The sequence below is a fragment of the Gadus macrocephalus genome, chromosome 21, assembly GCF_031168955.1.
Source record: "Gadus macrocephalus chromosome 21, ASM3116895v1".
In the NCBI taxonomy this organism is placed as follows: domain Eukaryota; kingdom Metazoa; phylum Chordata; class Actinopteri; order Gadiformes; family Gadidae; genus Gadus; species Gadus macrocephalus.
The window spans coordinates 16,292,799-16,307,403 of record NC_082402.1 but is presented as its reverse complement, the minus strand read 5'-3'; the positions used below and the strand labels follow the sequence as shown (position 1 = coordinate 16,307,403).

Sequence of the window (14,605 nt, the reverse complement as noted above, 5' to 3'; positions counted from 1 at the left end):
GTAGAAATTTGTTCTCACAGCCAATTCATGCCGGCAGAATTACTCACTCATTCAAAATGCTCCCAGTGTTGATGCCTACCATGTCAATATAATGAACAGTACACATTATGAATATGTGTATGGATGTACATATGTAGATGTATGCATGAAGTAATTGCAATTAACAACTTCTGACTTTGAGGAATATTCTAGAATAGACTTCCTTTCCGAAATCCTATGTAACATCAACAGATATCAAAGTTGAACACACATTACATTAATGAGCCCTACAAAAGTTTGGTGCAAGTACAAAAGTAGTGTATACATTTACATTTTTTTGTGATAATAACCTGACTGTAAGGAATACGAAGGATGCCAAGAATAGGTTTCAAGCGCAGAGCATGATAGAATGTTTATTAACACAATTCCCAAGAAGGAGGCTGGAGATGGGTCAAGGGACAGGCAGGAGGTCATACACAGGAAATTTGATGGGTAGGCGATGTCCAGGCAGGGAGCAGGCTAGGAGTCGGAGACTACATTAGTCAGGCAAACTGGTCGATGCACGGTAATCCATTATATATAGGTAATATTAAAAAAAGGCACAGTACGGTTGTGGTGAAAACAAACAAGAAATAGGAGATGGGTGATGAATATGGCAGGCTAAATTGGCTGGATATTGAATATATACAGTATATACAGTATATATTCAATATATCGAAAATATATATTGGATGTATTCAATATATATCCAATATATCCAATATCCTTCAATCTCTCGAAGGCGAGGCTGTGCTCACTGAGTCTGTACCTAGTAAAGGATTTCCTTAGTTTTGGATCAGTCACAGTTAAATGTGCTTTCCAGGGTAGGCTACCAAGAGGTTGTCAAAATGAATATGAGTAAATAACATAATGCATTAATGTATTACTTTTAACTATTAGCCTACGTATGTAAGTGCTCTCGTAGTTCATTATCGTGAATGTTGTAGCGTACATGGGTCGTCGCCGTCGGAGGTTCCATTGCGATGTGTTCGTCTTCAAACTTACAATCTAAAATATGCCATCGCTTTCTGTGATAAGTTGCTCAATTTGTGATGTTGTGATAGAATATAAACACTAATTTAGACTAATATTGTCGGAAGGAAGAGCGCCTCGAACTAAATGAAAGTATGGGGCGTTGACAATAAGCGAATGCGCGTTCACGCGAAGGGGGGTCGTAATATGCGGGGGGTCGAAATTCAGCACAACACCGGGCAGCGCACGGGCAGCGCGGTTTAGTCTACTTCAGATTGATGTGGGAGAACCAGAGAAGTCGGAGAACCCGACGCAGACGTTTGTGATTCATAATATCGTCTGGAGGCGCACACAGCTTTTGGCTGTGTATCATAATATTATATGATATTATTTAGATATAGAGCTCCAGGACTGTAACGCAAGTGTTGTACACTTCGTTGTTATTTGGATAACACTTCTGCTGTTGGTGTTACGGCGCATAACACGTCGGAATCTCGTCTCTGGTATTTCTACAACGAGACTCGTAGTGGGGGTTATCTCAGCCAAGGTTGAGAATGAATTGGGGGGAAGGAACTTTGGCTTTGGCTCCCTGAAGTACATGAACCACGACATGGAGGAGAAAGGGATTGTTGCCCGCGAATGTCTCCCGCTTGAGCCCCGCTTCCCGCTGCCGAGGGACCACCGCCTCGGCGCTGCCCGCTGCAGGAGGCGGTGGTCCCTCGGCAGCGAGGCTCCGGTGGGAGACAATCGCGGCAACAATCCCTTTCTCCTCCATGTTGTGGTTCAGTCTACTTCAGATTGATGTGGACGTGGAAGAACCACAGACGTCGGAGAACCCGACGCAGTCGTTTGAGTTCATGATATCGTCTGGAGGTGCACACAGCTTTTGGCCGTCATAATATATATTATATGATATAGATATCTATGTATAATATGATATTATTTAGATATAGAGCTCCAGGACTCCAGCCGGAGCACCCGGAGTGTTCTAGAATATTTACAGAACACGGCCAAAGGCTGTGTGCGCCTTGCCATTGCGATACATCCAAACAGATTGCATGGTAACGTGGCCGCAAGCTGCTCAGGGACACACCCCCACCCTCCTCCTTGACCCGCCTCTCTCTTCCTCATTTGTATTAAAGCTACAGACACCGAAACGGCGCATTTGGGGGAAAGCTCAATGTGCGACTGGCTCGTAGTGGCTGTAATTCTGCACCACACTGAATTTCGGGAACGTCTTCAAATACTATGTTAGGGGCCCAAAAATATCGATATTAATCCATATCGGGGGAAAATAAACCAAAGCTCGAGCTAAATCTGGAACAAGTGAAGCAGGTGTTCCAGTAGAAACAGTTTCCAAACGGCCCCCATCCTTTGCTCCCTTTTGGTTGCCTTAAATGGCTTGTTTGTGTGCCTCCAGTGACCTGTATCATCATGCAGAAGAACGGAGCAGGTCTGCAGACAGCCAGTACCTGCTTCTGGGACAACACCACTGATGGTAAGCCTGGAGGCGTCATGTTATTATGTGCAAACACTGATAGATATACACAAGCACTGATAACATGATAATAACATGAGCAGTCAGCACATGTTCGTATCACAATAAGATCACTTGTAGTTTTTTTTAATATCATTGGAGGAGAAATGGAACAAGCTATTGAAGGAAATGTTTGTTATATTGTATCGCCACAGGAAGCTGCACAGTGAGATGGGAGAACAAGACCATGTACTGCATCATGAGCGTGTTCGGCCTGGCCATCTGAATTCACTTCTGAACGTTGACTTTTTTTGAAATGACATGTATTCTCAGGTTTAATAGGGATAAACTTCACTGACATATCATAGGTGTACTGTTTGGATAAACTTTTGTTCTAGATTCTGATACATTTTCCTCCCACCCACCAACACACACGCAGAATTTAGTTCGCTTATGATATAACGGTGCAGAACACAATTTTATTTTAATAAGCAACACATATATTGCAAGTAGGTCCCTCAACACAAAAGGTACCACTCTTAAACATTAAATATACTTAAATCAACAGTTACATTCATAAAATAAATCAAAGTCTATCAAATGCAATTTAACCCTGGTATGACAGTCAAGGCACAATCTCGATCAGAATACTTTAATTCATTTTTTCAGGCGAGTTCAAAATTGCACTTGTATAAACAGCAATGTGTCTTAACACTATTACAGTAGCGGAGAAAAGTGGTTATTGAAAAGAGGTTTCTTTAAATACTTATACTAAAAAATTGAATTGGTCTCATGGCATCACATCAATAGCCAACATTACTGGTCCTGTCATTTTTCTATACACAAGCACTGATAACATGATAATAACATGAGCAGTCAGCACATGTTCGTATCACAATAAGATCACTTGTAGTTTTTGACAGGATCACTTGTAGTCCTGTCATTTTTCTTCTCACGCCACACACCAAAAGCATAATGCAAGTTGCAGAAGAAAACAATCACAACAGTCAAAAACGAAATAAGTGCAATCATAAGCTGATCACAAGAAAGCTTTGTTTAAGGAATGGAACAGTCCTATGAGTAGCCAATGTTTATAGATAAATCATTTTTGGCAAGGGCATACACATATGCATGCTAAACTTGCTTTTTGCATCCGATATTGTGGTCTCAGATTTCCAAAAGAAAGCGTTTCCTGTTGTATCATTGGCAGAAGTAAAACAAGCACCAAAACGTCAGTGGTTGAACATAAAGCACATACACAATATTAAAATATGAATGAAACCCATTACAAATACCATATTGGCAACTTTCCTGCTCCGTCATACTAAATGCTGGCTATCCAAACTGCGTAGTCTGAGGGCTGTGATTAGTGATGGGCATTTGTTATGTGGCTGTGAAAATCCCTAAAACCCATGAAAGAACATTAACTGTAGTGCGGAAAGGGTTTTAAACATTGCATAGCTGCAAAACTTCAGCAGAATGACATTCAGTACACATTTATCATCTATCTTAAAAAAAATATTTATGTACAGTTTCATGTTTTATTTCTGCCTATATGTTCACATGGGTTGGCCATGGTACGAATCCATACTCTTCCAACCGGGAAAGTCAAGCAAGAAGGAGATTCAGCATTCAGTCACTGTCACTCTCGTCCTGGTACTTGGCAGTTGCTTTAATGGCGCGGCCGTTCTGCAGGGGCATCTCTTCATAGTCACTCCTGCAACCCAAAGGGACACCAAGAGGCAAACTGAGTGGAGTAGAGGAAGTCAAATCAAACCAAGAACAGGTCAATAATGGGAGCCTGTAAGACACAGGTTGTTGTGTCATGTGGTTCTCAAACTCTTTATGTTGTGTACCAGCTTGGAGTAGCACCTTCATGCAGGAGGCACATTTATTCCTTTAACATATTTTAAACAACATTTTAATGATCTCACGGTTAATGTATGTCCATTTGTACTAGAATTTTGATATTATATTTTTTGGAGATTCCTCTGCGTGCCACTTATTAGCACAATTAACTGTGTACCACAGTTTGAGAACCAAAGATGGACTCTACTTCAACATGATGCATCATTGTGGAGGCGTTGAATCTTACCCATATATCACTTCATCATCTGAGTCGTTGAGCATGGAGAAAGCAGGGTTGTCCTTCAACTGGGAGTCTTGAAAATTAAATTCAAGCATTAATGCAAAATCATGACAAAGCAGCCAAAAATAATAAGAATCAAATTAGGAATGATACATACCATAAAGAGCATTTTTAGAAGGAGAGTACACAAACGCTAGTGTGTACAAATAAAAGTTGAGCAGGCCGTAGAAAGATAAAAATTCGGCTGGTAAGTTTCGAGTAAAGGAAACGTCAGACAAAGAAAACTTCACTCAAACATGCAACAATATAAAAATATCTTCAGCCATGAAGTGAAATCCTTAACAGTGAAAAAGGATATAGTTTTGGTAGTGGGTGGACAGCTCAGCCACAAAGTTGTCTTGAAGAGCCTTGGCACCGAACCGCAGGTAGAGTATGACCATACTAGAGACATGAATAGTCAGGGTTAGGTTCAGAATGGACAGGTAATATTGGGACCATCCACGTTCTAAATTCCTTATAAAACATACCTTATAATTAGCACCACAAGGGTCAAAGATGTCAAAAACCTCAGCCGGAGATCTGGTGGTACATTTGACATGGGTCAATAGAGTGAAGATGTTTCTAAGGGAGTGCCAATGTCAACAATATAATAAGCTACCTGAGTAGGGCATGTTCTTGAGTTCTGAACAAGCTCTGACCACCAGGAAGATGAGGTAGAGGATGTAAAGCGCTACCACAATCAGGAAGAAGATCTTCATGCCCTACAGATAAAGAGATTTACTACATCTAGCTTCAGCGGACACACCTTCCTGAAAGATCATTGTTATCTCACAAAATTTGATTTATTAATAATATTTATTGAGTATTATGCAACAGGAACTGCTTTTATAAGCCTGTTTAGGTAAATTAACTCTTACCCAAGCTGTTATTTCATAAATATCCATAATGCCTGAGACAACATTGTCATTAATAACAAAAACAACTGACCTCGAAGTTGGATATGTCGACTTTGTATTGGTAAGTGGGATCCTGGAGTTCATTGACTCTGCATGAGAAGGAGAAAGTAAAGTAGAGTAAAAAATAAAAACCAAAGACAGCAGAGTGTTGTGTACTTCACACTGCAACCAGTACTATGCTGGGTTGATGATTCAGACTCACGTTTGCCATATCCCCAGTGTGACGGCCGCAAGCCACAGCAGACCAACGATGACCAGTTTGGGCATGTAGAAGGTGAGGAATCTTCTCTCCCCCTGAAGAAAGTAAAAAGGTACATGGAGAAAGGGATCAACAACAGATGTGTGACTGTGTAATCCCTCTGGCTGCCATAGTTATTTCCCTAGATAAATGCAATGTTTGCAATGTTAAAACTAAAAATCATTGATCTGAACCACAAATGATTCAATCAGACTTCTTGCAACAGGCAACTGCTTGCCAAAGAATAACAAGATAACTTGCCAGCATCAAAATATCAATACTGATAATTTACTTTTTATGTTGTTATAAGACCCCATCTCAAATAAATAGACCTATACTTCCGCCTACTTTTGGTACGCTGCAAAAAAGTCACAGTATTGTCAATGTTATATTCCATTATCCGGCATATAAAAATAGTTGGGTAGATAGGTTAGTACATAATACGTATATACATACGGACGGACAGACTCACCTGGACCCGGATGCCATGGTAGACGCAGAGCCAGAAAAGCAGCAGGGCACAGAGGAAGAGAGCCTGGAAGAAGGTGTCCAGCATCCCTGGGAACCAGCTGTTGACCAGGAAGGACAGCGGGAAGAAGGGGTCTGAAAGTAGACAAGGAATGGCACTCAGAATGAGCTTCCTGGGGTCAGGACTCTGGTGGAAAGGGGATGTTGTACAATCCTGTAGTCTAGAAGGAACCCTATTTCAACTGTTTGGTCGTTGAAAGGTCGACCAAATGAGTGCAGTGGCCTGTTTGGTGCACCGACCAGCCTACACAGAGGGACTGTATCCACTCAGAGTCCCATGGGGCCACATGTTCCAGCACAAGGGGGCTTTATAAGGGATTTCCACCTGAAACGTACCGTTGTAGAGCAGCAGCAGAGGCAGGAGGATTGACATCCACTTCTGCTCTATCCCCCAGTCCCTCATGGAGAACTTTCTCAGAGAATGAGCAAACAAACACTGCAACAGAAATGGAATACATTTCAAATCATGCTGAAAGTGCATTTTGTTGTTGTGGAGTCGGCCGGTTATTTTAGTAGGACCCTTCAGCGGTGTGATACACATTTAATGTACTCATTTAAGTTTTTAACCAAAGTGACCAGAAGTTAGGATGGAAAATCAAAAGCATATCAATTAACATTTCATATTTTTTAGGTTCACATTTAACAAAATATAAATGAACTAGAACAGAAGAAAAAGAGAAATGTATTTGTTAAACACAGTAAATAAAGCCTAGGAACAATATAAGCATGGCGCTGCCTAGCTGATCTTATCTAATTATTATGCTTTTTTCATGCGATTAAGCCAAATTGAAGCCACGACTAACATCTTAACTTATAAATCATGTATTCAAAAATGAAAGACAAGAACTCAAGCTTCTCTTCTTACCGTGACCATGAAAGTCAGGACTACAAAAACAAACCGGAACCAGATTTCCACTTGAGAGAAGGTTGGATTGTATGTTTTCCACTGTGTGCAGAGGAAAATATATTTGACAAATTACTACTATTTTCTGAGAAAAATCAATGATACCTTCAATCAATTTCAAGAACTACGTTTCCTCAGCCACTTACCACAAAATCAACCTTGAAGTCATACGTGACATTCTCAAGACCTTTGAAGCTCACAGCGATCTGATAGCAGGTGTAGTTCAGGTACCCAAGGTGCACTACGATGATCTCATCACATGTCTGAATTGGGGAAAGGATGGGTGATGAAGAAACAAACCATATCAGTGCTGCTTGAAATAACGTTGTTCTGTCTCTTAATGCCTTATCCTTCAAGTGCTTTCTTCACCATTCGAAGAATTTAGTAATTATCAGATGTTTTTTTCCAAAGTGTCTCACTGAACATGTTAGCAACATAACAGTTAGGAATAGGTAGGGGTGAGGCGTCTTGCACATAGATGCATACAGGTAGACTGGGTCTTGAGCCCTGAACCCAAAGTAGTTGTATTTTGCAACCTGTCCAAAGGAAAAAGAAACCAACAGGAAGGAATTTCCCATGGACACTCACGTCGAGGCAGTGCAGCGTGCGTGACTTCTGGTGCACGTTGTTGCTGATGTGTGTGACGCTGCCGTCCGGCATCACTCCGTTCAGCACCACGTTGAGCTCAAAGGGCTGCTCGAAGGCCACCACTAGGCACAGAGGCGGAACATCATTAGGGGGGAGGGGCTTGTCACACCAATGCGATAAGGTCTGTACCTTAATTGAATTTTTATGAGAGGATGTACCTTAATTAAAAAAAGGTTTCCACCTGAATATATAGCGGTAGACAGAGCACTTTAACGGGGAGGGAGGTGTGCAGTGTGGGTTCTTACCATTGCGGTGAACCACTTTCATCGCACAGGTCAGCCAGAGCTGCTGGTTGTAGGTGGTGAGAGGCTCCGACTTCAAATTAAATGGCACCGTCTGAAATAAAAGGGTATTTGGGAAAAATACGATTTTGATTACTGCCCCGTTTACACAAGGACGCTTGCGGGTGGAAACAACCAAATATTTGATCGGGAGTGCCTTTAGTTTAGACGGTGACGCCGTTTTTGGGGTTGAAAACACAAAAATCTGAAACCACCCTCCGGAGTGGAAAACTTGAATACGCTCCGCCGTAGCGTTTCCGTCTACACTGCCAAGACGCAAAACTCTGCTCAGATCTGCTCACTTCGCATACGAGTTTACGTCACATACAGCGCCAGTACAGGGAAATAAACAAACATGTTGGATTATTTCCATGCGTCGGACCGTCAAGCTGCCCTGGCAGCTCTAATAAACTTACAGGAGTCTTTCCACGAAATGTACAGGTACAGATAGTATTACTGAACAGAGAAGGATCTGTAATTATGTCTTGGTTTTCGCAGATAAGAGAAGAAGGAATATTCTACGCATGCGCTCAGACTTGCTGGTGTTGTGTGATTGTGTATCACAGCTCCACCTAGCCACCTGACATGCATACCCAATCGAAATCCACACACTTTTGCATCCCCGTTTGCACGCAGATTTCCTCCCGAAAACGCTCGTCTGAACGCGGAATAGAAAGTGAAGACGCAATGCCACTTTTGCGTCTTCTGTTCAGACCGTCATCATGTAAAAGTAGCCTAAAAGACAAATCTTAAGAGATTGGTGGATGCAAACAACCTGCAAATAACCCTCCTACTGGGCATAATTTCCTGAATGGGAGATTGGAATGATTCGAACTTACTAAAAAGCATACGGCCCAAGGCAAGGCAAGGAACCATCTTTAGCCCCTAAAGTAAGCAGCCACGGTCAATAAGGAGGTCGTTTGACTAGATAGAAGTACTATTCCGAGAGGCAGGTTAGGAAAATCTGCACTTCCATTCGATTTAGCAAAATAAAGCATAGTCTATTTTTGGGTCCACAACAGAGGAGTCCAGGTGGAAGGTCTGGGAATAGAGTTAGAGAATGAAAAGAGCACTTTCAGGGCAGGCTTTGAAACCAATTAGCGAGCCTGAAAAATACACTGTATTTGTATTGTGGCCATGATGTCAATAGTGACAAGCAGTGGGCCGCAGATTGTCCTGTAGCTAGCAAGAAGTTGCAATGATGATGCATGTTGTTCAATGTGTGTTGAATATCAGCAATAATATTTAAGAAACAGAGTTAGAAAATGACCTAATTCCTTGTGTGGCTTTAATCATAAATTAATACATACATACATAATGCATACAACAAAATAGTAATAAAGTAGTACTGCTCCATACAGGTATCTTCTCAACATGCCAGACCGACCTTTACAGAGTGGTTCTTCAGAAGCAACTGATCAGCATTGTGCTGCTCATTGATGACTTTAGGACCTGGAGGACACAAATATGGAATATTTGTTATATGTTTATAAAGTGTGTGTGTGTGTGTGTGTGTGTGTGTGTGTGTGTGTGTGTGTGTGTGTGTGTGTGTGTGTGTGTGTAACTCACCTGAAACACCAATCAAAACGGTGAGGCCAAAGCAGAGCAGGAAGACCACGAAGACCAGGACGAAGTGTCTCTTAGAGAGCGTGTAGAGCCGCATGGGGGCCAGTCTGTTAGGACAACACCCAGCGTGTTCAGAGATCAGAAACGAAAGCCAGGACGCATTGCATACTTTAAAAGAACACTAGACGCTACTAGGGATATATCTGTCAACAGATCGAGGAAAACATCATTGAAAATAAATGTCCCCATGTGGGGTAGATATTGGCTGGCAGATAGACACTCAAGACAACCCTCATGGGTTAAATAAATCAAGTCAAAAAAGTGACAGGAAACCAGCGAGATATTAATTGTTACCACTAAATGTAACCACGGATAAACTAGTATATTATTACAGCCGCCCTGATGCTGATACGTCAACACTAGCTCACAACACGATGCTATTTGGTGTTAGCAGCTGGAGGCCGATATAAAGTGTCGGGCACCAGGACCCCACGCCGAGGCTTCAGTGTCACAATATGTTTATAGCCGAACAGTTTTTACACTTACAAATCCATATTGGTACTTCCAGCTCTTTACACGGAAAGAATACAACCCAATACAAATAGAGTCCACATCCGTGTACCAGCATCAATCTGCGACAACTAGGATGCGCCGTCATCAAAGGGGAGGAGCTGTAGTCAACAAGGATACATCGTCATCAATGGGGAGGAGCTACAGTCACGTGGGCGTGGCGTCAGAACCTGTGGTCAGTGACTGATGAGGTCACACATCATAGGGTTTAATTTAATTTATTAATTGGGCTGCTCAGTAATGGATTTGGAAGTAGTTTTGCAATAATGTGTACATTGCACACATGAGGTAGATACATTTTAACGTTTCCCAAATGTGAACTACTTTGCAACATTGGGCCGAATGAAAACAAACAGTGGTAGGTAGGCGGACTTGTTGACTGGGCTAGTAGTAGGTTAACTAAAATGAGTACCCTAAAGCCTGCATAGTCTAAACATTTATTAATTTAGTTATTAATATTTAAATATTATTTTCCCCCTGAAAGCATTATGAGCGAATGTCAATGGAGAAGGCGGCGCTCTAACGTGCGATTCGCCGCATTGGCCTGCTGTTGAGTGAATACATTGCATTATTTTTACCTTTAGATAATGCCGACAGGTTTTATCTTGATTCAGTTTGATGACAAGCTCATTGACGGTTCTGTTCAACTTTATTTTTCCGAATTAGGGAACAATAAATCATGCAATGTTTAAATTGGGTGGAGGCAACACATTCAATGCAGTCTTCTCAAATTCGCACTGCAGTGACATTTCTTCATCATGACTGCATTTATAAACCTCACCTACCTGTAAAAGCGATCATCTCTGTAAGGTATTAGATCCTCCTTGAAGTCGTGATAGGCCTCCTGTATCTTCCTACAGAAGTATTTGAGCTCGCTGCAGAGAGGGTTTTCTAACACCGAGTAGTCGGTGTCCATTATGGACTGGCGACTGGAAATGGCGATCCAAAATAATCTGCAACCTTTAGAGGACAACCACGTTATCTTTCTTTATTGTTTCCTCGGTGGATTGAAACTGCCGACGAAGCTGTTTTGTTTGTGTGTGGGTACAAAAAAAGCAGTAAACCCAAAGAGGGGCGTAAACACACATCACACACACACACACACACACACACACACACACACACACACACACACACACACACACACACACACACACACACACACACACACACACACACACACACACACACACACGGGGAGAGGGTCACGTGGGCCTGCTTCAGCACCACGGAGAGCGGAAGGCGCCCCTTCACAATAAACCCACATCTCCATCACAATCCTCATCCCCACAAAAGGTTGTTGAATAAGTGTTAAAACCATGAATAAAACAGTAACCTGGAACATTTTCTCAGAAACAATGACAGTTTTTATTCAAAAGATGCGTGACATAATTGTAAAATAATTTACATGGCATGCCTTATTCATTCACTATAAACATTCAGTCACCAAATCATACTCAACGTTTTTTTTCTTCCTTTTTCTTTAGGGCTACATCTACTAGTACAAAGCACATTTCTTTTCAAAAGAAAAGTGGAATGCGTTATAAAGAGGTTGTCTCATCCATTAAATTACAAGTGAATAATTAACCAATGTCTGTAGGAAATTCTGATTAGGAACGGTGAATAATGGTGTGTATCTGAAGACTTAGTGTTTATCCAAATCTAACTGAACAAATAATGAGGAAAAGGAGTGTGTTAGCACCCAACAGAAGGAAAAAAAGCAAATAATAAACAGTAGCTTCTTTTCAGGGTAAAAGTACACACCAATAGAAGGTAATAGCTATAACACTGATGGGATTGATAGACCGCACAATTTAATACAGACACACCGGTTACATCCTACACAACTACACTAAACAACTGGGCACTTGCTCATTCACATCTTTTTTTTTTTTTTTTTTTAAACCAATGCAAACTTCACAAAACACTGTATAATCTGCCCCACCCCCTCCTGCTCAAAGCCTTCCATGTTACCATCTTACTATTCGTCAACAACTTGAAACAAACCCTTGACAAAAAGAAATAAGTATGAAAAGTCCATAAGTAATATACAACCTTTGGGAAATTATGACGGATAAATTAAAGGTATAGGACAGCAACACTGCCAACAGGTTTTCAACAACATTGTGTAAAACTGCGGTCAGTATGTGATGGCAAAGGAAAATCTTTCTTCCTAAGAAACTATTGCACAACTAACACAAAACAAGATATTGTCAGCCATCTTGTTAACACCATGCCTATTGTCTTTATGCTGTCAAGATTAAACGATTTCTCCATCAAAGTCCATTAGACCCCTTCTGTTGACATGTATGTCATTTAAAAGAGAAAAAAGCTACATGAATGTAGTAATCCAGTCCATTGAATATCAAATCGTTATTGACTGCTCAAAACCGATATTGTTTTCATTAAACAGACTAAATCCTTTCCCTCTCCAGGCGTCTTTCCTAGTTATCAGTTCATATCTTCATTGACCAATAGTTTTTGGCACATTCTTTCTTGACTATGTGTACCACATTTCATTAGGCCTTAATCTTTGAACGGGTCAAAAATAACCCAAGGGTCACACACTTGACCAATCTCCCCTTCAGCTAGATCAACAAACTGCGTCCTTCAATGTTTGGTTTGGGAATGGAAGAGTTCCTTGTGTGAAAACTCTTTTTGACAGTTTATGTTTCCTTTGAATTTGATTTCTGTTGAGGATATCTGGTACCGAAACCCAGCGCAGACAGCCCTGTGAAATACTGTCTCCCCACTCCACTAGCTCTGGGGAGTTCCTATGTGTCAATGATACTGGTTGATTACACAGCGTTTAAATAATGTATGAAATGGCAGAGGTACAATATACAAAAAGAATTCCTGTACCTTGCAAGTGTTACAAGTTTAGCTTTGTCTCTTAAGGTGGCGGGGCATCTCCCCGAACTAACTAACTAACTCACTTCACAGAAGTGATGGCAGCAGACAAAAAAAGTGAACAAAAACATCGCTTGGCGCCAGAATTTAGGCTATTGAGGGCCATCTTTAAACATCAAGTCACCATAAGAAGGGTTAATATCTCAATGACAGTACAGGATTAGTCAGTCAATACTATTCTTTACAACCCTTCAATTTGGATATCTTCAGTCTATACAGCGAAATTCTAACTCAGCCGTCTTGCTCCAAAACAGAGTAGATAGGTTGAAAGCCATGTCAGCAATTTACTAAGATTGTTAGGGGAACACATAAACAATGACTAAAAGGTAGAATTCAAAGTATAGACGTGGTAAACAAACAGATAAATTAAACCCATCGTGGATGAGCAACAGTCCTTCCTTCAGACTCCCACCTTGTTGTGATGATGGCTTTGATGAAGCTTTATTCATTCCCTTACCCTTCCAGGTTTAGTAACAAGAGAAGTGAATTCAATCATGGTTCCCCTTAAACAACACGTATCAATGTAGCCTCAAATTCAGCCACAGACATTTTGAGTGTAACAAAAATAAAATGTCTGAGAGCGTAAAACAAAATGTGCTCCTATTCTCTACAAAGTTGAACTTCTGTGTTTTTTTAAACAAAATATCCCAAAGCAGTTCAGTAAATACAGTGGTTGCTGTTTTCACTGAATGTTGTACAGCAATGGATTTCAGTGCCCAGTAGTACCTCTGCATTCTCCTGCAACCTCCCCGCCACCCCCCCCCCTCAAAAAAAATAAGAAAACCCAAATGTTCAATCGCCAGGATGTGTTTAGTTTTTTTTTTTTCAAGTATTACAGCTGCTCCTCTTATAGACCACACAGAAACAAAGGCTTCTGGTAGAACCACTCAAACAAGATACATAACCGCTTGTTCACTGTTTACATAAGTCTTCTAGCTAGAGCAATATTTATTTGCAAAATGGCCCAAAAGCTCAGCTTCTGGACAGGCCCTCCCAGCTGGGGGCCTCTGAGGGGCCGAGCGAGGCCGCTCTGGGGACAGACTTGGCATCCGCAGCCAATGCTTATTGCACCGACTCTACTGGCAGCATTGTGTAGTGCAGCATGGTTTAAATCGTCCCCACCGGATCAGGGAGGACCACTGTAAACCTCTTCCTCGTCTCCAACAAAATCAACTCAAAGTTAAGAAACTTCAGACAAACAGCGCTTGTTCAGCAGATGGCAATTGAATCTCTAAATCTCCTCCTGAATTTAGGGAGAGAGGGAGGGAGAATGGTATCATTTGAGGCGTTGGGTGACGTTGGCCAAAGCCACAGCAAAGGCTTGCACAGCAGAGAAGGGATACTGGAAATCCAGGATGTAGGCATTGCCATCGATTCTGCCAAACTGCATCACCTGTGGAGAAGCAAACTAGTTAGTTCAACATACGGCCAAAGTCTAATTCCTTTGT

The 14,605-nt window shown here is 41.4% G+C and overlaps 2 protein-coding genes across 5 annotated transcripts in view; both read right to left on the bottom strand.

Moving 5' to 3' along the window:
• Nucleotides 1–2,926: 2,926 nt before the first annotated feature.
• On the bottom strand, nt 2,927–11,381 carry tmem181 (transmembrane protein 181). Its single transcript, XM_060041567.1, has 18 exons — nt 11,033–11,381; nt 9,681–9,784; nt 9,499–9,563; nt 8,076–8,166; nt 7,771–7,892; nt 7,329–7,445; nt 7,144–7,224; nt 6,615–6,714; nt 6,223–6,353; nt 5,715–5,806; nt 5,544–5,601; nt 5,215–5,317; nt 5,084–5,135; nt 4,915–4,997; nt 4,714–4,803; nt 4,563–4,629; nt 3,429–4,184; nt 2,927–3,316 (listed from the first exon to the last, which is right to left on the bottom strand). Exons 1-17 carry the CDS (start codon nt 11,161–11,163, stop codon nt 4,100–4,102), a joined length of 1,572 nt encoding a protein of 523 aa, XP_059897550.1. The 5' UTR covers nt 11,164–11,381; the 3' UTR covers nt 2,927–3,316; nt 3,429–4,099.
• Nucleotides 11,382–12,079: 698 nt separating this feature from the next.
• The window catches only part of tulp4a (TUB like protein 4a), a 34,579-nt gene continuing 32,053 nt past the window's right edge, over nt 12,080–14,605 (bottom strand). For all 4 annotated transcript variants that reach the window (XM_060041560.1, XM_060041562.1, XM_060041561.1 and 1 more), the window contains one exon: nt 12,080–14,550. In XM_060041560.1, the coding sequence (XP_059897543.1) occupies nt 14,434–14,550 (117 nt within the window). In that variant the 3' untranslated portion in view covers nt 12,080–14,433. The remainder of the gene's footprint in view (nt 14,551–14,605) is intronic.